Source organism: Euprymna scolopes, chromosome 43 (assembly GCF_053919585.1).
Source record: "Euprymna scolopes isolate OS-2025 chromosome 43, ASM5391958v1, whole genome shotgun sequence".
Taxonomy (NCBI): Eukaryota; Metazoa; Mollusca; class Cephalopoda; order Sepiida; family Sepiolidae; genus Euprymna; species Euprymna scolopes.
The window spans coordinates 43,857,412-43,881,603 of record NC_136524.1 but is presented as its reverse complement, the minus strand read 5'-3'; the positions used below and the strand labels follow the sequence as shown (position 1 = coordinate 43,881,603).

At 34.7% G+C, this 24,192-nt stretch overlaps 1 protein-coding gene across 19 annotated transcripts in view; it reads left to right on the top strand.

Moving 5' to 3' along the window:
• The window catches only part of LOC145268305 (hypoxia-inducible factor 1-alpha-like), a 347,774-nt gene that overhangs the window by 170,896 nt on the left and 152,686 nt on the right, over positions 1 to 24,192 (top strand). For all 19 annotated transcript variants that reach the window (XM_080123749.1, XM_080123746.1, XM_080123754.1 and 16 more), the window contains exon 3: positions 19,403 to 19,563. In XM_080123749.1, coding sequence (XP_079979875.1) covers positions 19,403 to 19,563 — 161 coding nt within the window. The remainder of the gene's footprint in view (positions 1 to 19,402; positions 19,564 to 24,192) is intronic.

Below are 24,192 nucleotides of genomic sequence, written 5' to 3'. Positions count from 1 at the left end.
AACCTTTAAAGATGCGGCAACTTTTTTTTTTTTTTAAATTTTTTTACTGCAATAATAAAAAAAATGTGACGATAGTTGTAGAGGAACTGTAAACAAAGTTGATATCGTTAATAATACGAAATATAGTCTTTACGCAACTCTTAAGAGAAAACCAACGAACCCGCAATATTTTTATTAGATGAAATCATTTAAAAAGAAGCTGTGGCAACTTTTTTAAATTAAAAAGTAATTATCAAGTTTGTTTACAATTCCTCTGCAATTATCGTTTCATTTTCATTGTTACAGTTAAAAAAAAAAAAGAAGGTCGCCGCATCTTTTCATCATTTGTGTATTTTAAGGTTAATTAATATTTTTAAAAACCTTACCATAACATTTACTTTTTAATTTAAAAAAGAAAAGTTGCCGCAGCTTTATTTTTAAATATTTTTATCTAATGCAAATATAATTTGTTCGTTGGTTTTAGCATCAGAAACGATTCTTTGTAATGTCACGTAAAGACTGTAATGTAATGGCAAGACATCTACGAAAGATTAATGCAAGCAACAGTAAACGTAGTCACTAGTTTTGTCTTCTTCTCTGCGCCAGCCTCTCGAACCAAAGGTTCTCAAGTCCTTCACCACCCTTACTCAAGGCACGCCTCCATGCTGGTCTATCTTTGGCTAGCTCCTCCCACACATTCAGATCGATGCCAAGAGCGATCAGATCCCGCTTGGCCACGTCTTTACGTGGATGACTATATATATATATATATATATATATATACACTAGCTGTACCCTGCCACGCGTTGCTGTGGCTCAAATTGGCACAATGGAAAAAGTTCCAAAATGAGAAAAAGTACTGTATGTGGATGACTATATATATATATATATGTCATCCACATACAGTCAAGCAATCTACGAAAGATTAATGCAAGCAACAGTAAACGTAGTCACTAGTTTTGTCTTCTCAGCGTCAGCCTCTCGAATCAAAGGTTCTCAAGTCCTTCGCCATCCTTACTCAAGGCACGCCTCCATGCTGGTCTATCTTGGGCTAGCTCCTCCCTCACATTCACATTGATGCCAAGAGCGATCAGATCCCGTTTGGCCACGTCTTTACGTGGATGACTATATATATATATATATATATATATATATATATATATATATATATATATATATATATATATATATATATATATATATACTAGCTGTACCCTGCCATATATATATAAAAATGTAATTCTTGATTCGTTCAAAGTCGATACAACCATATTTCTACATTACCAATTTATTTGAAATTTTCAGACAACTCATCTTTAGAGTCGAGGGATGTTTCTATGTTATTAAAATAAATTAACATCGCCAATTATTAAAATGTTAAATAAAATAAAAATATTTTTCGTAAGCCGTTAGTGCGAACCTGTTTTGTTGATAGAACTGAACTTCCGTTTCGATTCACTTCATACACCACGATTTGACGAAACGAATTAGAAGAGCGATCAGATCCCGTTTGGCCACGTCTTTAAAGCGTAAAGACTACATTATGTATTATTAATGTTATCAACTGTGTTACATTTTTTTTTTAAATCGGCGCAGCTTTCTTTTTTTTTTTTAATGTTTTGATTTAATAAAAAAATATCCTGTCCTAAATTGAGATGAAAAAATGAACGAATCTTTTAATAAACGAGTTGTTTCCCTCTACACAGTGCCAACTTCATTAGACTCTATTCTTGTTTTGTACGATGCGTATGATAAACTTAATGTGTTACTCCAATCTTCATTCGTATAAATTATTCCACTTCCACGTCAGATTATTTGCTTATATCAAAATCCATGATATAGCAGCTTAAGACTTAATTTTCCATTGCTGATACTAATTATAAAATGATGCACATTTATTGATTTTTAAACCAGATCTATAGATCAGCCCCTCACACTCTCACTCACTCACTCACTCACTCACTCACTCACATACATGTGTATTATATAACAAATGCACATATTACATGTGTTTTTGCAGTTATCCAGAAATTTAAACAAAAAACAGACTCTATAGCTATTTATAGACTTTAAAAGAATTGGAATCAGTAACTGTATCGGAATTGAGAATTTAGAGAAAATTTAGTAATTGAGTTGTACCTCCAAAGAGTTTATAGCAATGAATTTACGAAAAATTATTTTAATTGATATCATTGTATAATATTCATTATTATTAGAGCTACGACACAAACACATACTCAACATTGATTCGGGCGGGAATTTCAATGACTCTTGAGAATTCATAATAATATTCGCTCGAGATCCATTAACCTGGTTTCTTCCATTGAATTAATTCATGATGCAGTAAATCCATTGGTAAGAATTGGCTTAACTGACCCAAGGTAAATTCTATCACAAGTTCAAGTGTCACTTTACTTACATCTGTCGCACTCTATTAATGCTGAGTATATTATTTTATTTCGAGTAGCCATTTCCTTTTATTTATCATTGTTCCATGTTGTTAAGAAAAAAAATCCAATTTAATTTATTTGTACATGTATAACTGTTTTTCTGTAAGAAGTCATCTATAATATAAATATCACCTGTCTGTTTAAATGTATGTATGCATGTTTATATGTCTGCCTAAAACTTTCGACAGAAGCAATGGATTTTCACAAGATGGGTATCATTTTGAAGCTTGACCCTTTGGACGACAGATATTGAAAAATTGACCAAAAACATTCATTTCTTGATCCTCAACTGGGCACTTTTCTACAGGGTTGGGTCACTTTTTTTTGCCAATATTTTCAAAAGTCATCGCCTCTTTTCTATTGACTAGCCTTAATTTAAACCTACATCACTTCCGGTTTGGCGATGGACGCAACAGCAAACACGTCACATTTTTTTTTTCTTCACATTCTTTTCCTCCTTTGCAGTACGGGTTCGAGCCTGCCTACTACCTCCTTTTCTTTTGCTCAACACACTCCTCCAAACATCCGGGCACCCAGGCTAATCTTTTTTTTTTTATAAGCAACAAATGCCACCAGTAGTTCCTTACAACAGTACATTATTGTAGTGTTATTAATAAATAAATTGTTTAATATGAATATAATTAGAATTAGATTTTTTTTTTTTCTAAACAACATCAACTAATGCTAAAGCAAAGGAAGTGGCTCATCAGAATAAAATAACATACTCAGCATTGATTGAGTGGGGCAGATGTAAGTAAAGCAACACTTGAACTTGACAGCATTTTTCTTGGATCAGTTGAGCCTGTCCTAGAAAAGAAACTTTGTTCATAGGAGTTTCCTTTAGTTTTAGGCACAGATAGACAGAAAATTGGTGACAGTGGTTGTACTGTTATAAATGTTTAACAAGGTGGGGGAAGGGTGCATAGATTGAAGCTCAGTCAAGCACTTCCCATGAAAATAATGGTAGAGCAGAGGTAGACTTGCAACACCCTTTTCTGTGAGAAAGACGGTTCGTACAGGTTTGAAAAATCCTTAAATTTTGACTTGTAAAAAAACCCCCTTATTTCTATTATTATCTTCTGTGTGAAAGATGGTTCGTACAGGTTTGAAAAATACTTAAATTTTGAATTGTAAAAAAAAAACCTTATTTCTATTATCTTGAAAGATCATTGAAAATTTGAAAAATGTCTTGAAAATGTTCTGAAGAAGCCTTGAAAATCGTATTCATATTCAGTAAAAATTGGCGTCAAAATATAAAAAATAACATCGAAATAAATACTATTAAAATATTTTTTAAATCTATAAATATAAAAACGAAAATGTGTGTATGTATGTTCGCTTTTTCTGTATGTCTGTAAGAGGCTTTTTTCCGAGAAGCGGTCGGTCGGCCCACAACTTCTTAAAACTTTTTATATCACATATAAATCATAATATCTATGAGTTAACAACAGAGGTTGACTGTCTATTTAATTTGCTCGAATTTGAAAAGATAAATATTCAACATTTTTTGCTCGCAGCATGTGGATTAGGCTTTTTTGTATAATAAACGCGACACTAATTCTGGTGGTATTTTTCCGGTCGTGATCGCCGGAAATGTCCGAAAGCAACGCCAGGTACCCCCCCCCCCTAGTATTGAAAATAAAATCAAAACACATTGTTCTGAAAATTGCATCATATTATTGTGGTTGCAAGAGTTACATCCCTTTATGTCAAAACTATCTGATGGTATACTGGTAACATCAGGTAGTTTGAAGATAAAGGGGCGTAACTCTTGTATCCACAATACCAGAAATTAAAAATTTCCAAGTAAAACAAACAGAGCATAGACCAATCTACATGGGGGAAAATAACATTTGATCGCGCTTGGTTGACCAAAAATATAAGTGGATTGAGGAATGTAAGATTGTTTTGTATTTAAATGGAAACCACATTTGCTATTTATTGTTAATTATTAATTTTTTTTTTGTTAATTATTTTTTGCTAATTATTTTTTGTTAATTATAGTATTATTATTTGTACATCAAACTTTGTTGTGAAAATTAGAAGACCCCGAAAAACTTTAAAAAGCCTTGGAGAGTCCTTGAAAATGGGTGTTGAAAATCTGTATGAACCTTAAAAGAAGAAAAGGACCTCACCTACGAGATTTCGAAGCTGGTTTTGAACACTGTTAAGGCAGGAAAGGGTACTGTGAGCAACTCCTTCCTAGATGTGGCAATAGTACTCTGTCGTAGAACATATTTGGCTTTTATAAAGGTAGAGAATTGCATCAGGGGTGAGATACCTTTTGGAGTGATGGAATGGAATCCAACCATTTTTCTATCGGTCTTGGTAATAAATTTGTTGTAAATCTTCCATTTTTAGGTCAGGAATGAAGATCATTTATGAAATTTATTATTTCAGGCAATGCCATGTGGCTCAGCTAGTATAATTTCCAATTTATTGTAGATTTTTAACTTAATAAGTACTACTTCTAAATTTATAAATTATTGTTTTTATCATTCTACTTATCAGGCTCTCGTAAAAAAAAAGTACTTCCTATTAAAAAAGAATATTTGATGTAATGGATTAATAAGGGAAGCAGGAACTTGTCCACTTTATAAATGTCGACGGACTGTCTACCTCAAACAGTTACTCATACTAGCAGTATTTACGTAGCGGTTCTAAGATTCCTCACTGATGTTTATCGCCGGGAAGTGACTGAGAGGAAGGCTGATTATGAGATGAGTAGACACCTGCTCAAAGATCTCTCTAAAACCGCCTTTCACCTGAACTAAGCATGTTGTGCCAAGTAGAGACAAAAAATTAATCATGGACCCTAGTTTGGGATTAAACCTATAAATTTATGGCATTTTGAACTCGATTTGTCAATTCTATACTAATCATTGGGTTGCCTTAGCATTAAAATATGTTTCTTAAAAGTAAGGTGAACAGGGTATCAATAGAAGAATAATTAAAATGTACAAATTGATATTTATATATTTTTCATTTTTATTATGTAGGAAAGGTTCATGTCCTCATTCTTTTGTGTTGTTCATTGCTCAGGGTGGGGTGGGCAGGTCCTTTGGCACCAAAAACCAACAGAATCTAGGCCATTGTTGAAATGCCTTATTCGCTGTTTACTGAGGTATATCTCTCAGTCCTCTACAGTTCTAAGATGTCCGCCCTTGCAAGCTTAGTCTTCTCTTTTTGAGAAAGAGTTTATTGATAATTGCCTGAGGCGTCCCCGCCGGGGAATGCTGATGGGGTTGCTCCAAGCATTTATTTGTCTTTTTTCAGACCAAAGTGCTCCTCAGGGTTCTACATTGCGAGTGATTTTTCAAAGTGGCAACAAGAAATAATGAAACCCTAATCTTTTGGCGATTGTATTTCTTTCAACGACAATCTTCTAAAGCTCATTACTGAGTGAAAAAATATCTTTAACTTTTTTTTTTAATAAAACGAATAAAGTTAAATTATTTAAGCAATACAAGTTTAATAGAACAATGTACTCTTGACTACATCCTGTCTGTTCATCCTTAAGCTAACATTCACGTTTATGGAGACTTCAGTGTTCACAATGTGGAATGGTTAGCCCATTCAAACAAGACAAATGAGGAGATTCTGTCACGATTTCGTCATTGCTTATGACCTCTCAGATTGTTCACAAATCCATCTGTGTGCCCAACACTGCCAGCCAGTATGCAAGTCTCCTAGACATTTTTCTTATAACTTGCTCTGAGCTATGTTCATCTTCCGTTTTGTTTCCACTGAGATCTTTTGACCACTCGGTTGTATGTATCAGTTAAGATAAAAATTAAATATAATAAGTCCCGAGACGTACCTCTCCAACGTACAATATATAAATACTCTGTGGCTGACTGGGATAGCTTCCGTATATTTATATCAAATTTACCTCTGTGCTCTATTTTTAAAAAGAATGTGTTCTCCATACTATCAGGTCTGATGAAATAGTTAATTGTAGGTATAAACCGCTTCATACCCTTCAAAAAGTTCCAGCAAAAATCTAACAACCAGCCGTGGTTTTCTCTAAAATGTGCTGCTGCCATTGCGCACAGAAATCACTTTGCTAAGAACTTTGCAGCTAATTCTACCCAAGGCCGCCAATCCCCTGTATTTCCTCCTGTATCTGAAAATATGCTGTGCGACACAAATATCTGCGCGTGATGTTGCCAAGCTAATCAAATACCTTGATTCCAGTAAAGCAACTGGCCCTGACGGCATAATTATAGTGCTGAAAAAACTTCAACCAGAACTAGCTCCCATACTTACAAAGCTGTTTAAGCATTGCCTTAAGAAGAATTGCTTCTCAACACCCTGGAAAACCTTATTAGTATATCCTGTATTTAATAATTCAGATGATCGGTCATCTCCCTCTCAATACAGACCAATAAGTCTTTTGTGTGTCATGAGGAATCTGTGTTAAATAGAGAAGTTGTCAACCACCTCAGAAAAAATAACCTGCTTAGTGACATGCAATATGGTTTCCATTCTGCTAGATCTACAGCAGATGTGCTAACAGTTATCTCATAAAAATAGCTAATCTCTCAACGGCGGCTTCCTTTCTAGGGCAATTGCTCTTGAAATATCCAAAACCTTTGATAGGGTATGGTATAAAGGTCTACTTCACAAGATCTCCAGCTATGGTATAGCTAGAAATATCTTCCCAGTTATTAAATTTCTCTCTGATAGGTTCATAAGAGTAGTGTTTGATAGGCAGAAATCAGAAACTCACAGTATTAATGCTGGAGTCCCCCAGGATTCCATCCTGAGCCCAACTTTCTTCCTGATTTACATCAATGATCTCCCAAATTGCATCCTAAAATTATTTGTAGACAAATTATTTGCTGATTACACTACCATCTATAGCAACACTTCAAAGGCCGTAAATGATCAAGTTTTCTCTGATTCTCTCTCCTTTGGTCTTGAGCACATGGTGCAATGGGGAAAGAGATGGCTGATTCATCTTAATGCATCTAAAACCAAGCTTCTATCTTTACATCATCAACGTTCTGATCCCTATCTGGCATCAATTGAAATGAATGGATTTCGTCTTAGGAGGCTCCATGTTTTGATAAGCTTCTGAGTCTGATCTTCTTTACTCCTGATCTGAAATAAATGGAACACTTGTGGAACTCTCTTCTGTTTACCTACTTTCCAGCTGACTACAATATGATTGTCTTCAAGTCTAATGTAAACAAGTACTTGATGAGCCATCCTCTTAAGTAATTCAATTTACGAAATTTCCACTACTAATGATTACTACGATTTGTCCTATTGACTACTGTACACTCATTAACCCTTATCTTCGAATGGCCTCTGGTCCTTAATAAGTGATTCCTTTGTAAAAAAAAAAAAAGGGTGGAGCTGTGTATGTGTGTACGTACATGTAAACGACACATGTGTAAGTCAGCTTTTAATTTGAGAAGCATTATGATTGGTTGATCAACATAATTTTACTTTTTAATTGCGATCTGATCATGTGACTTGTTTCTGTGGAGTTGCAAACAAAAGTTCGAAGTATATATCACTTTTCCTGCACCCATGCGCCCACCCTTTTTAGAAAGCTTCTCTAGTAATATATATATATATATATTATTTTTTTCAACAATAATAAACAAAACTGATGTGCAAATTGGCTTACTTTCATTCCTGCACCCATCTGACTTCATTGTTTTTTCAACGAAGTCACGGATTGTTTGTCTTTTTATCTTTCATGTGTTAAATGCATTCTTACTCTAAACAAATGCAAAAGAGTGCACTTGAAACAACGGTTAGGAACTTAAAAAGATCTCTTTATTCGACTGTACGAGATAGCAGCGGATGCCCCTATTGCCAGTTAGAATAAAGATAAGAAAGTTGGAAAAAAAAAAATCAAGACAGTGAATTGATTTTTGGTTGTTGGGATGTAACTCAACAGTATACGTGCTCTGATGGCCGAAATAGATTTTCATTGAGCTTATTTGTAGCAATTTGGACTATATTATAAGGGATATCTATTTCCAAAACTCAAAAATTATATATATCTATACATATATGTATAGACATACAGACTGTTTCACTATATCACAACTCTTCAGTGTGGCTAGACTAGCAATTATTCCAAGCCTGGATTGAAACTCAACTACCTAAGCGACAGTCAGCATTTGTCTGCTGCTAAGATAGATAAGCAAAATTACAATGACTAAACATTGTCCAAACGCCTAAGCTCTATTTGTTTACACACTGCTTTATATGTTAGCGGCAGTTTGTTATTTCACTCCCCAATATGCTCAGCCCAAAATAGGGAGCATTTATAATCATCCACAGACTGTTGGGTTACCATTTATGAAGACAATATACGTCCGATTGTCCTATAAATAGGATACCAAATAATTTCTCTTTAAAATTTATAAGTAATGCTTAATTACTGTGAAGAAAGGATGAAATTCATATGTATTCATCAACTTTTTAGAGTCTTTGGAATCCTCGTAAAATATTTTATGAAATTTACAAGTCTGCTATTTAAAATTTTTTTAATAATTAAAAAAAAAAATAAACGAACAAACAAACAAACAAAAAAAAACGAATAAATTCATATGTTAGCCTTTAAATTCCGAAAGTGATTTGGAAGCATTTAAATTGTAAGATAGAAAGTCCCTATTTACTTGCACCCTCTCTCAGTGAAGACAGAATTAGACACGGATCAATATTTGATATAGGGGAAAATCCAAACCCCAAAAAGCAATTTGGATTGGGACAAAAATTAAAAAAAAAAAAAAATTACCTGAGTCTAGAAGGATATATCTCCTATGCTGATAGAGCACAGAAAAGATGAAATGTAGTATCAGATCAGATACTACAGTTTGATCTTAGCCAAAAATGACTCATTTTTGGCTTTAAAATTCTTTACAAATCCTCATGTGAAAACAGTATTGGAAGCATTTTCTAACCAATTATTTCATAAATAAAAACGTTAAAATCCAACAATCATCAGCATGATACTTTGATTAGGAGCCAGATTTATAAAAAGCATCCTAGGTAGGGAGTTGTGTAGCAAGATACTTATTCACATTACATTTAAACTCCTCCATTTCCGTACAGTTAGAAGCAGGGAGAAAGTTCCAATGACAAGTGATCCAAGGAAAGAACTATGAGAGCAGTAAGTTTTCCAGCAGCTTGGGACCTATGCAGTAAAGAGGTGGGATTTTGCTGCTTGTCTGTTTGATTGGGGATATTTTTGTTGAGGGGGTACATGGAGCACATTCTGTGGAAGTACTTGTGAAACAAGCGCAGGGATGCAGTGATGTGGCTGGAACTTAGAGAATGTGTGACCTATCAAGTTAGATTCTTTTTGTATTGTATCTGCTGGTGCATCAATTTTCCATGCATGGGTGAATTGTGGCTTTATAGAGGTATAGGTTACTGGCTGGTGTGAGAAGTTTTCTAGCTCGGTAGAGAGAGCCCATCTTTGCAGCAAACTTAGCCATATCTTCTGTGTATTTATTTAAATTCATGTTGCCTGTAAATGTTAGACCTAGAAGTTTAAACATGTCACTCTCGGGAAAAGTGTTATCAGTCACGGCAATCTGTATGTGTATATATAAATGACCTTGTCTGTGTGAGGAACGGTCTCTACCAAACTACTCTGTCAATTTTTGTTCTGAAGACTTGAAACTTGATATTTGAGGGATTTGGTTTGTTTTTTAGCTAATAAAAATAGCTGCTAAGGGTTAAAAATCGATAAAATTGGAATTTGGCAGGCATAAACGTATGCATGTGCAAACATATATTTTATGTTAATGTTGGTTAATTTTTAATTTTGATATATTTATGTTAGTGGCTCAGATGGTAATAAATAACATTGGAACGCTAGATGTTTTGGTTTCGATTCTAGCTGATGGCACTGAAGTCATATATATATATTTATAAAGTTTTGAAATCACTACTATATATTGGGTATAATATAATAATCAATAGAGAATTGTCTATAATAATTAGATATGCACTAATATGGCTGAAACTGAAAGGGGGACATGGTTTTGAAAGCTAGCTTATCATAAATTTTTTTATAGGTTTCCGATTACTTTTTGATTGTATTTTAAAGATTAAGGCCTAAAGTTAATCTCTAAAAGGAAAGAAAAATATTTTTACATTTGAAGAAAAAAAAAAAATATATATATATATAATGGAAATTGTTTTCACAGCGGTGGTGGAAAGTGAAAAATTGAGCTAAATTTTGAAGTGAAATAAATTAATTGTAAAAATCCCTCGAAAGATAAATATTAGCTTATTTCAAAGATAATTAGTAAAGTCTTAAGGTATGAAATAAATTTAAAAAAAAAAAAAAAACATGCCCCATTTGTGTACGAAAAAAACGAAATAGCTAAATTAGCACCCAAATGCGCAAGTTTAGGAACAATTTCAGCTTTGCACAAACAAAACAAACAAAAAGTCCTCACGCATAAGTTCTATGAAAGCCCAAAATGTCAGAAAGCCAATTTTTAAAAATTTGTAGAGGAATTGAAACATTATTATACTTTAATTTTTGTATTTTTAAAGATTATAAAAAAATAATCATTGAAGTGCTTACTTACTTTGAATATTTTTTTAGTTTTTTACATGATGATTCGATTTATTTTTAAACGAGTTGTAATAATAAATTAATCCTTTTTAAAATAATGTAAAAACGCATTTTAAGTGTAAAAAAAAAAGTCAATTAAAATCACTGATTACACTGACAATTTATTCATCGAAAAAAATATGCAAAAACAGTTTATTGATAATTAAAAAGAATACAAGCAGGTAGGATGCAAATCCTGTCTGGTTCCTTTTTTTTTTTTTTTTTTTTTATAATTTTGCCCATCTGCATTTGTCTAAATTAATCGTTATTAAAAATTAAACCATTTTTAAAAAATTATTTTTTCATAGTGATCCAGGATCTTAATTTTTTCAATTTTTTTATTTTCAAGATAAAAAAATTTCTTATGCTAATGTTTATACCATCATGCATACAAGAAAAATAGATTACATTTGAAATTTTTGTGAGAATTGTTATCATTAAAATCACATGAAATATTTTTTTCAAGTATAGTATTTTTTGGTGAAAATATTGAATAAACAAGATAATACCTATAATTTGAGAAATTAATTTTTCTTCAAGTTATAGTGATTTCATTAATACAGACTTTAGCTGCTTTTTTTCGTAATATTTCTAAAATATTAATTTTTTTTTAATTCTTAACATCTATAATGCTTTATTTTTTTTTTTAAATTCAAACAGAAATTCATGCATCTTTTTTTAGTATTTAAAACTTTAACTTTAGTAAAGATTTTTTTGTTTAAAATAATAATACAGTTTCATAAAATTAAAAAATAATTGGTTCCTTATATTCTGTGATTGTTAATTAATACATACTGAAAAGTTCATTAAAATTCGTTAATTTCCTGAATTTTGGTGAATTTTTAAATGAAAGGAGGAGTCAAAATGTTTATGCATGTTAGAGATTGCCATTCATTTTGCACATACCTAATAATAATAAATATGAAATCTGTATAAATTAAAATATATTTAAGCATATTTTATAACTGGGCAGCCTGTTAATATCAAATTGATAAGAAGGTTCTTGCTGTTTTTAACTTTTAAATTCAGATGAATATACCTCAGCTCAAACAAAAATTTTTGGATCGAAAAAAAGCATCATCAAAATCCAAACACTTTTGCCAATGCAAAACAAGTGTATTTATGCCAGTAACATAAAAAATCTTGCGTTCTGGTGGCGATAAAGTTGCTAAAGGCGTTTTTGATGTCGCTTAGATTTTTTAAGCATTTCTCATGCAGAAAATTGTCAAGATGCTTGAAAAAGTGGTTGTTGATAGGTGAGAGGTCTGGAGAGTATAGGCGGATGAGGTAGTTTCATAGCCCAAGTCGTTAAACTTGTGCAGGATCAGTTTAGCAATGTGCAGTCAGGCATTGTCATGTATGAGAATTGGGCCTTTTCTGTTGACTAATGCTGGGTGTTGTTGTCGAAGTTTCTGATGCATTTCATCCATTTGTTGACGGTACTTTTCTGCTGTAATGGTTTTATCTGGATTCAAAAAACCATAATGGATTGGAATGGTCACAGACTGCCTAACAGTCGGCATGACCTTCTTTTGGTGAAACTCTGGCTTCAGGAGGTGTCGTGGAGCTTTGTCAGCATCTTACCACTGAGCTGAGAATTGCTAGTTGTCATAAAAAACCCACTTTTAATCACAAGTCACAACCTAGTCGAGAAACAGGTTCTTGTTGCGTAAAAGAAAGGGAAGATGGCACTTTATAACAATGTTTTTTTTGGTTGTTGTTCAATTCGTGAGGCACCCATTTATAATTTTTTTTTTTTTTGTCTTTTCAATCTTTCTCAAGTAGTTAGAAATCGATGTATACATTATGGCTAATTCAGGAGCAAGTTCTCAAACAGTTGTGCGTGGATTGGCTTCAACTAAGGCCCTTAATCGATCATTGTCAACATCCAATGGCCGACCACTACACTCATCATCTTCAAAACTCATTACCGCTGTTACGCATATGTCTGTTGGAAATCATCTTGAACCACCATTGTGTTGTGTGTTCAGTAGTGATTCCTGGGCCAAACGCTTCGTTGATATCACAAGCTGTTTTGGCAGCTTTTCAGCCTAGCTTGAATTGAAATAAGAAAATTGTACAAATTTGCTTTTTTCCATCTCCTATTTAACATTTTGAAAAGAAAATATAAATGTTTTAAAACAATTGTCATTTAAACAATTAGATAGAAGCAAAAAAAAAAAATGCTCTTTAAAATGATATATAAAGGTATTATAATGAAAACTTATTAAAAAAAAATCATTTGAAATCAAAATAAAAAAATCTGCAAGAACTTTCTCATCAACCTAATAATTGTAAAAGGAATATAGATTTGTTTTAGTAGCATAAAATATTACCATCCATTTATGTCCACAATCCACTACAGACTAAGTATTATTTTCTAAGGATTCAGCCATTGCCTTTGATGTGTATGTACTTTCGATTTGCCAACATGTTGAGAATAAAGTATGGTGTCATTAGTAAATATGTCCATTTCGGCCAGGATTTTTTTTTTTTTTTTTAATAGAAATTGCCCCAGTCAAATCATGAAGCCATGTAAGGAACTAAAAATAAAAGTAAAAAAAAACAAAAACTAGTAAGTATTAAATGGATAGATTCTGACCCCAAAAAACAGCAATTCTTTCTCCATTTGTCAGAAACATTGCTCATGGAATGTGAGGACTAAAGGACACAAGGGAATCAAGAGTTACTAGGCTGCCGAAAATAAACCGAAAACGGTTTATTTATGAAGATCAGGTGTAGAAGCAAATAAACACAGATAACGGGAGTAGGGTTGAGGAGGGTTTATTCAACACGTGCGTACAGGTCGCGCCATATTTTCGAAAAGTCCCGTTTACACCGTCGCCGGTAGGGAAGTTAACTCTCTGTTGTGAAGAGTGTTCAAGGGACACAACTGGGTAGAGTTAACAATACTTCCCCCTTTTTCTTGTCTTCTAGATGACCACTGAAAAAGAAAGAAAAGAAAAGAGAAAAAAAATTATTTTTAAATATCCGTTTCTTTGGGTTCAGATACGAACTCAAGTATCTTAAATGAAGGGACTCCCTTCTTGGTTAAGCAATCAGCTACCTGTCCATTGGTGGGTATCCAAGAGAACTCTGCTATTTCTTTTCTTTCCAGCATTTCTCTCAAAATAGCCATCTCAATACGAAGCCTTTTATCTAGTATTTGGGTGGATGAATGCACAGAGTCAAAGAGACAGGAATTGTCAGTTTTGCAGATTATTTTTATATTTTCGGGTTCATCCTTCAATTGCAGTATTTCTAATAGTAGTTTCCTATAAAACAGACAGGCCTCCGACATGTCAACCATGGCTAGGGTTTCAGCAGCCAGTGTGCTTTTGACCACTCTTCTAATGCGCTTGGACTGCCAGGTTATTGGTGTATATTTGTGGTTATTGCCAACTAAAAAGATTATGTAACCACCTTGAGATCCTCCGTCTGTCAGGTTGGTGAATGAGGCATCACTGTAGGCAACAATCTTGAGATGACTGAGATCTCCTAAGTCAGGAATATCTACCTGGGATTTTTCTTTCTTGGCTTTCTTTACTACTCTATTGGCATGTTTTATACATTCCACATTACTTTGTTTGAGGATGGAGCTTAATGCACTGACATCGTAGCTGAGATCAGGTCTGGTCTGGGTAGCCAGCCAGTTAAGTTGGCCGATAACTTGCCTGATTTCAGAAATTTCCGCTGTGGATATTTTGTCATTAATATTCCTGCCATTTTCCACTGGGATATATTTCAATTTCTTTACGTACTCATTCTGTCCAAGTTTAATATTTTCCCTATTCTGTTTAATGTCTAATCCTATGTACTGAAACTCTGCAGTTTCTTCAGATTTAGCTGCAAATATTTGATGGATTTTGTCAATAACTTTTCTATGAAAAATCTCTGACCCTGCAAAGCAAAAATCATCCACATGGGTAGCAATTATCCCTTGCAATTTGTTTTCGAAATGCCATGTAAATATAGCCTGATCATATTTTGAAGCTATAGCTCCTGACTTCATCAATTCCTCCCTGAGTGTGAGATACCAGGACCTAGAGGCATCGGTCAGGCCATATACACATTTGGAGAGTTTCCAAATATAGCCTTGGGGTACATTAGCTTCTTTGGGAGGATTCAGATAAACCTGTCTTTCCAACTTCTTGCTTTGCAGAAATGCTGTTTTGATATCCATGGATTTACATACCCAATGGTTGGATGCCATTATAGCTAATGCTACACGTAAACCTTTGGAGCATGTGGGAGAATCATTTCTTAGATTCTCAGCATCTTTATCCTGAAAACCTCGGGCGACAAGTCTGGCCTTGAATGTTTGGGAATTTTTCCTTGTGTAAATCCATCTGGTGGAGATTTTTGGTTGGCCCTGATCCGGTACTTGAACATAGACTTTATTTTTATCCCAGCTCTGAAGTTCCTTTTGTTTAGCTTCCTCTAGTTCCAGGCTATCGTCAGCAGAGGTGATCATTACTTCTTCCTCAGTGCAGGAATCATGGTGCTCTTCATTTTCTTCAGTCTCATCAGCTTGCCAATCGGAAACTCCATGTTCAAAGTCCAACCAAAATGCTTCACCTTGTTCCATAACTACATTCATCAAATGTTTATTTCTGCCAGTGGCTTTGCCTGCTCTACTTATGACATTTAACTTCTTCCAGTCTGATTCTGTGTCGTTGGCAAGCTTGCATTTTATGATTTGTCCAGGTTTGGGAAGTTTGACTTTCCTGGTGGTGGTGTCGCATTTATTGGTTATGTCTTGAGTCTCCATAGTAGGGCGTTGTTCAGTGTTGTCTGCCATTTCTAAATTTTCTTCTAAAATGTTCTCTTCGAAGTTTGACACTCTTGGGGATCCTTCAGACTCTTGTTGGGTGCTCAATTCCTCGTTGTTGTCCTCATTGTGAGTCTGGTATGTTTCGGGGTAGAAAGTTAAACGAGACGGATGTACTCTAACATAGGTGCCGCCATGCTTGACAAGCACCTGTTTGTTTTCACACCCTATGACTGTCCCAGGGCCAAGCCACCTATCACACAAGTTCCTTTTGTAAAGAACAGCATCTCCATTTTTATAGGATTGGGTGATACCTGTTCTAACTTGGTGGCGGAGAGCTCGTCTAAGCTTTTCTGAAGATTCACTCGCTATGAAGTGTTTCCTGGCAGCATGCATAGCGTTAAGATTATTTGCCACAATTTCACTGGTAGAGTCACCTTCTAGTGCAGGGAGTTTGTCATTAAGAAAACCAGGTAGGTTGGGATTTCTGCCAAAAACGAGTTGGTTGGGACTATATCCATGGACACTTTGAAGTGTATTTTTGGCACTTACTGCCCACGCGAGAGCCACCTCGAAACTGCAATTTGTTTCTTCTAGGGTTTTCTTCACCATTTCCCCTAAAATCCTATTGTGCCTTTCATTTAGCCCATTACTCCATGGGCTTTCAGCAGCAGTGGTACGAACGACGATATTCATATTTTGTGCCATGTCCCTAAACGCCTGGTTGTTGAATTCTTTGCCATTGTCAGTGAGAATAAATCCAGGGGTACCAAAATAAGTAATCCAACTTTTGAAAATAGTATTAATAATATCGGAGCTCTCTTTACCCGGAATTTTAGCTGCAACACTGTACCTAGTACCATGATCAATAAGGTGTAATACTTTGTTACCATTAATTTCTTTTATGTCCATGGCAATGCTCTCGTTAAAATATGTTCCCAGTGAAAACCCCACAACAGGTCTGGGTTCAACCCTTTTGTATCTCATGCAAATTTCACAAGAATTGGGAATTTCCTGAAGTATCTTAATGAATTGCTTGTCTTTCATTCCGGTCCTCCTGACTAAGTCACAAAGCTTTTTACCGCTAGGGTGACTAAATTGTCTATAAAGTTTGGTGACGATTTTTATTTTTTCTTGCCTATTTTTGTTGGAAATTTCTTTGGTAAACAAAATATGTTTGAACTTACCTCGGTCTGGTGTAGGTCTTGTTATGGGAATGTGGTAGTGCCCTGAAGAAGTACATTGCAGTGGGATTTTTTTTCCAAACATGGTGACACTGTCGTCCTCGAAATTGAGGCTTGTGCCGGCTCTTTTCATTGACTTTTTGCTCAGTAAAAGCGGTATTTCGGCGTCCACCACGTCAGTGATAATACTGACTTCAATGCCAGCAATGACACATGGTAAAGTTGCTGTGTGAGTAGATTTAATGGTGTTCCCATCACCAAATTTGTAGCTTTTCCTTCCATCTCGAACTTTTATTTTTTGTTTTTCTGGCAGGGTTTCTAGAAAACACTCGAACCATTTTCTTCCACAAACTGTCCCAGACGCACCACTATCCAAGACAGCGGATCCGAGCGTTTCTCCCAAAAACGTGCTGGTGCTACCATATTCTTCACGCTCGTTCATGAGGACGATGTTGGAAACGAGCAAGTGGCCTCCTTTATCGGTCTTGTCAATTTCATCATACGGACAGTCGCGAATCCAGTGGTATTTACACCCACACTTGAAACAAACACCGCTGCTGCTGCTGTCGCTTTCAACCTTGTGGTTTGAATTTCTTTTGATGTTGTTGTTGTTGTTGTTGTTGTTGTAGTGGGTTGAATTTTGGTTGCGACCCCTACCCCATCTGCCAGCCCCACGACTGGTGAGACTGGCTGTTTTATCACCGTGGCGGCGACCTCGACCACGACTGGTGTAGTAGGTGTTTTCAGTTTCCTCAGTGGTGAAAATAATGTCAGATTCGGTTTTCATAGCAACCGGAGGAGTTTTCGGCGGTGAATGAGTTTCAAAGTCATTAAGAATTTTTTTTAATTGTCTAGACATTTCTCCGAGTGTTAGTTCTCGAACGGTGGCTTTTATTAAGCGTTCGTTTTCGGGGGTGAGGTTGGCGCTTTTGAGAGCTCTGAACGCTAGGACCGGCTCCGGAAGAATTATGTTGAATTCTTTCAATTTGGCAATGTGGCGTTCAAATTCAATTAGAAATGTATCTATTGCCATGCCGCTCTTTCTTCGGTGACTTTCGAATGCCTCGTACGCCCTAAATGCTGCCTGGTTTGCATCTTCTAAAAAGAGGGTGTCCAACTTTTGATATACTATCTCCATTCCGTTTTCGGCATTGAGTAAAGTGATATCCAATTCAAGCAGCGCCTCTCTCGCTTTTCCTTCCAAGGACAAAAGCACGACGGGGGCCCGTTTTCTTTCATCTAAAGTAGTGGCTAGTTCCCATATGCGCATTTCTTTCTTCCAGGAATTATATTTTTCCGTGTTTAACGTTGGTAGGGGAATGTATTTAGAGGCCATGTTTTTTTTGTTTGTTAGTTTTGATACGCTCTGCTACCAATGTAGAAGCAAATAAACACAGATAACGGGAGTAGGGTTGAGGAGGGTTTATTCAACACGTGCGTACAGGTTGCGCCATATTTTCGAAAAGTCCCGTTTACACCGCCGCCGGTAGGGAAGTTAACTCTCTGTTGTGAAGAGTGTTCAAGGGACACAACTGGGTAGAGTTAACATCAGGAAAAATAAAGGTTAAAGTATTGACCCCTGGAGCTCATCCATATTATTGTGATGTTTTTTGAATGTACAAGCATCAAGAATAACCTGAATCTTTCTTTTAGCCCAAAAAGGTCTGGTTATATTTAGTATCCGGCTAGTCATAACATATGAATTTATTTTTCTGAGAAAACCTTCATACCAAAGGCTTTGAAAATTTTGGAAAAGTATGACAAAAAAAAAAAAAGGGGAAATGGGCTTATCAGTAGAACAATGAAGAGGAAGTTGCGCACCAGAATAGACAGAAGAATATATATTTAATTAGTTGTGGGTGGTTTTGGGTGTGACCATGAATTCTGCAACTGTCTTTTTGGCAGGGACTGTTGGGGACCGTCTTAACCTTATGATGGTTGATGACAAGTGATGACAACAGTTGTGAGTTTGACATTCGAAGGTAGATTGTGGCTCAGTATAGATCGAGAGGAACTGACAGTAACTGACCAACACTGCCTTGATAGAAAACTCTAAGTTATGGATGTTAGGGCTTAGAAAGTAGTTTTCCACAATGATGTCACACACACACCCAGAGTGTAACTAATGTTTACAGAAAGTGTTGGAGTCTGTGTGTTTTCTTTTCTTTCTCCAATGTTTTATTTTTTTACACTTGCGAGCCAGTGCATCCCTTATGCCAGTTGTCAATGTGTGAGAGATGATGACACAACCAGAACGAGAAGAAAAGACGACAAAAGAGAAGAAATCCACGCTGCAGAACATTGGGGTTGGCGATGTTGTCAAGCGAGGGATCACACGGGTTTTGTAACATTTGGATAAATTATTACATTAGAATATTAATATGTTGATTTTTATTTCTATTTCAATTATTTCTTTTAGTTTGTGGTGGAAGAAAGGAAGACAAAGAAGTGTCTGAAGAGGAACAGAGAACTCTTGCATTGCATACGAAAGCATTGGATGGATTCCTTCTTGTCGTTTCCAAGGATGGAGAAATCCTTTTTTTGTCCGACCAAGTCATCAAGTTCCTTGGTATTGTACACGTAAGACCATATTTTTTTTCCTTTAAAAATATAACTTTCCAAAATTCTACCCCCCCCCCCCAAGTATATAACAAATAAATGTTGCCAAAGGCAAGAAAAGTTACTCTTCTACACCTGGATAAGTTTTTGGTATTTTAACTTATTTTAAAGTGTTTAAAAGCCCCCCCCCCCCAAGGGCAGGTAAGCACTCTTTAGCTTTGGTTGACAATCATCTAGAGATAGTGGTTCAATAAAAGCACTCGGCTGGGTTAGGGTTATAAAAATCTTTCTTCAATAAAGAAAATAACTTTCAAAGAAAATCCCCCATATTTCAGGTTATGTAAATAGATTAGTTTGAAAGTCAATTTCCTAAGAACTATCTAAAACATTGTCAGTATATAAAATGTTAATTAAATCGAATTTACAATCCATTAATCCTTGACTGGCTTTTTTACCTTTATAAGTGGCATAGTGAAAAAAAAAAAAAGGAAAGAAAAACAAAAAAATACCTCTCGCTCTCCCTCTCTCTGACCTTTTATTATGGTTTTGATATTTCTCATATTATATACAACAGAATACAATATCCAATAAAAAAATCCATCTTTTAATTTATGAAATTGTGAAATTATAGGCATCCCATGTTGGGAAGTAAAAGAAAGAAAGAGAGGATAAAAAATGTAACAAAAGAAATAGGAAATAGGGTTTTTTAATAAACAGTAGATAGAAAGTTGTTCACTGGAGTAGATGAAAGAAACTTGACATGATGATAACAAAACAACCAAACAATGAACACTATATTTAGATTTAGGTGCTTTGGGGAACAGCAATGAGTTTTTAACAATGTTTGTGTCAGAAATCCTCTTTTCGAATTATTTTCTTTGAATAATAAAATAAGAAGTAGAAGAACTGGTAATTTAATTGCATGGCAGTTGTGGTAATCAAATAATTATGACAAATCTGGAGTTTAAACTAATCATATACAACTTCTTTTCAAAACTTTTCGGTTAGATTTAATCATCATAATCACTTTGATAATTCATTGTTTCAGGTAAATAAATGATCCGGAGATAGCTGTGGTAAAGCCATAGAGAAGTTATTTTGTGGAGATATTAAGAAAAGTTTTCCTACTACTACGAATAATAATAATAATAATAATAATAATAATAATAATAATAATGTTGAATAAATCGCAAGAGAATACGTAATGATTAAATAAATAATGTTATAAATGTATTTATTTCAATTTGCGTATATATATATATATATATAAGGGCGAATGAACCCTTTTTCGGAGTCAACGGCCGACTAGCACCGTGTATATTTGTGTGTATATATATATGTGTTGAGGTGGAGGTGGAGAGGGCTCCTGTAAGCCGTGGTGAAGGCAACCTTTCTAGGAGAACCAAATCTCTGACTTAAAAAAACCATAAAGTGGGAGACCAGTACCCGCATTAAGCTGGTCTGCAGTTTAACTTGTTGCTGGCTATCCTGCTCTTGCTTGTTGCTGGATCTCAACATTTTGAACAGAGAGAGAGAGAGAGACTTAGCTGTCGTACAAAGCTAAAACTCTGTAACATCATCTTTGTATAGATACTCCTTCAGGCATTTGGGCTCATGGACATTAAGTGTCTGAGGGAGTGGCACGTCTGACAAGACGTTGCAATCATCATATATATATATATATATATTACCATTTTATCTGTTTAGTTACACATGTTTCGGTTGCCGGACCATATCTATGATCCAGCAGCCTCGATAAAATGGTAATAAAAAATAAAACGCATATTTGCTCTGCAATAGTATTGAGCACTCTCTTCAGGTTTTTACTAATTACCATTTTTGCTATATATATATATATATATATATATATATATATATATATATATTCAAGCAAATATTATTAAATGCAATGGAGACACTTTATGGTTCTTTTTTTTTAATTTTTCGATTTTCCGTATAATCTTTTTTGTATCAAAATCAAAAATATTAATAACTGGACCATAGTTGTTGCTGTCACGAGCACTTTTGATTCGACCACGAATCATCTTCAGGGGGTGAAGTAAAAGTGCGAAGGAGCAAAAATGAGAATTTAAAGTGAAAAAACTAAAATATACAGTAAACAGCGTTAGGTAATGATAAGTTAAAATATATAGAGTCTATGAAAAGTCGATTAAAAATATAGGTCGATTAAAATTTGAGTATTAAAATCAGCAAGTTCGTGGACACTGTTAACGAAGTCCATCCACTACGAACTATGTAAGACATTTTAGAACGTTACTGCTTTTCTTGAATGCAATATCATTTATAGTGGGTTGAAGGGTTCTAATATAATGAAATGATATACCAACTACTGTACCTTTTTTCAAAACAACTCAATCCTTAAATTTACAGCAGAGTTGAATAATAATAATAATAAAATTTCATTGCTTGATGTCCTTATTGACACACCCAATGATACTTTTAATACTTCTGTATATAAAAAACATTTCTTTTTTTTTTTTTTTTAAATCTTTATAAAAAAAATAAAATAAACAAGTGTATTTCTTTATTATTAGAATAAAACAAATTTAATTACAGTGACAACTTTCAGCCATTTTTTTTTTTTAATTTTACAAATTTTTTTCTTTAAAATTTGAATTTTGTAACAACAGCATAACACCAGAAAATCTTTGTAAAAAGTAAAAGGAATCCTTAAAGACTGAGGTAATGTTTCCAATCCCATATGTCTCTTTTGGGGGAACTAGTTTTCTACATATTTCAAACATTACCCTTGTGGGGAAGCAAGTAAATAACTATTATTTTTTGAAAATTATTTTCTATTTTTTTTTTTCTTTTTTTTTTTTTTTTCTTAAATAATATTGCATAAAGTTCCATTTTATCATAACGCAGTTTGGGTTCATTTCTCCAGAAAAAAAAAATGCAAAGAAAAGGCATTTTTTAAAAGTCTTTAAACATTTTTCAAGTTATCATTATTATTGACGTTTTTTTTGTTTGTTTTGTTTTTTAAATTAAACCCAAAACTGTCAAAGTTGCTTTGACTAATTAAACCCTTAACTACTGAGCAATTATTTTTTTCCAACACAGTGTGCCAAATAATTGTCTCAGTATCGTGTTTAATTTTTGGTCATGCATAATTAGTAAAACCAAGGCATAACTTATCTATAAAAAAAACTTACTTGTTTTTTTACAAAGTTTTTTAATGAAAAAACAAAACAAAAACAAAAACAAAAAAACAGCAAAAAAGTGGCACACAAAATTGAAAAAAATAATTGTCTCAGTCTTTAGGGCTTTCATTATATAAATACTTATGTATCTATTTACTTTCTGCCTAAAGAGAGAATATTTAAAAAAAATAATCCAGTTTTTTGTAAATACCCTTTTATATGGATCTAAAAAGGTATTTGCCAAAAAAATAATCTCTTGACTAAAACTTGTGATTAAATTCATTTTTTATTGTTTAATTTAATAATACTACTACAAATTTTGTTGAGATTTGATAAAGTGTCTACTTAAGGGGGTGGTTCATCAGGTTTTTGTTTATGTTGGACTTGAAGACATCCAAGTTGTAGTCGGGTGGGAAACAGGCAGACGGAACAGAGTTCCACAGGCATGACTTCCAAGAAAGAAGCTTTGTTCATGGAATCTACGTTTTGGTTTTGGCACAGATAAAGAGTGGGGAAAATTTTTGACAGTGGTTTCAGCTAGACGGGTGTTTTTCGTGAAAGATTGGCGAGGGGGGACCAGGGATTGGTGCTCAGACGAGCACCTGCCATGGAAGTAACGTTAAAACAAAGACAGGCTCGCAACGTCTCTCCTGCCCAGATGTGGCAACATACTCCATCCTTGGACATACTTGGCTTTTATATAAGTAGAGAATTGCATTAGTAAGATATCTTCTGGAGCGGTAGAAGGATCCTACCGTTTTTCCAGCGACTTTGGCAATAGACTTGATGTATGTGTTGCATTTCAGGTCAGGAGTAAAGGTCAAGCCCAGAAACTTATCAAAGCATGGAGTTTCCCCTAGTCGAGAGCCATCCATTTCAGTTGATGCCAGATGGGGATCAGAGCGTTGATGATGTAAAGATAGGAGCTTGGTGTTAGATGCATTAAAAGTAACCAGCCACATCTTCCCCCACTGTACCATACACTCAAGATCAGAGGAGAGAGAATCAGAGAGAACTTTATCATTTACAGCCCTTGATGTGTTGCCATAGATGGTTGTGTCATCAGCATAGATGTCAATGAATGATTTAAGTATGTGTTTTGGGAGATCATTGATGTAGATCAGGAAGAGAGTTGGGCCCAGGATGGAGCCCTGAGGGACTCTAGCATTAATACTGAGGGCCTCTGATTTCTGCCCATCAACCACTACTCTTATGAGCCCATCAGAGAGAAATGATTTAATGATCGAGAAGACATTTCCAGTTATACAGTAGCTGGAAATCTTGTGAAGTAGGCCCTTATGCCATACTTTATCGAATGCTTTTGATATGTCGAGCAATTGCCCTAGAGAGGAAGCCTTTTTCAAGAGATTTACTAATCCTATGAGATATAACCGTTAGCACATCTGCTGTAGATCTTGCAGAACGGAAACCATATTGTATGTCACTAAGAAGATTATTTCTGCTGAGATGGTTGACTACTTCTTAG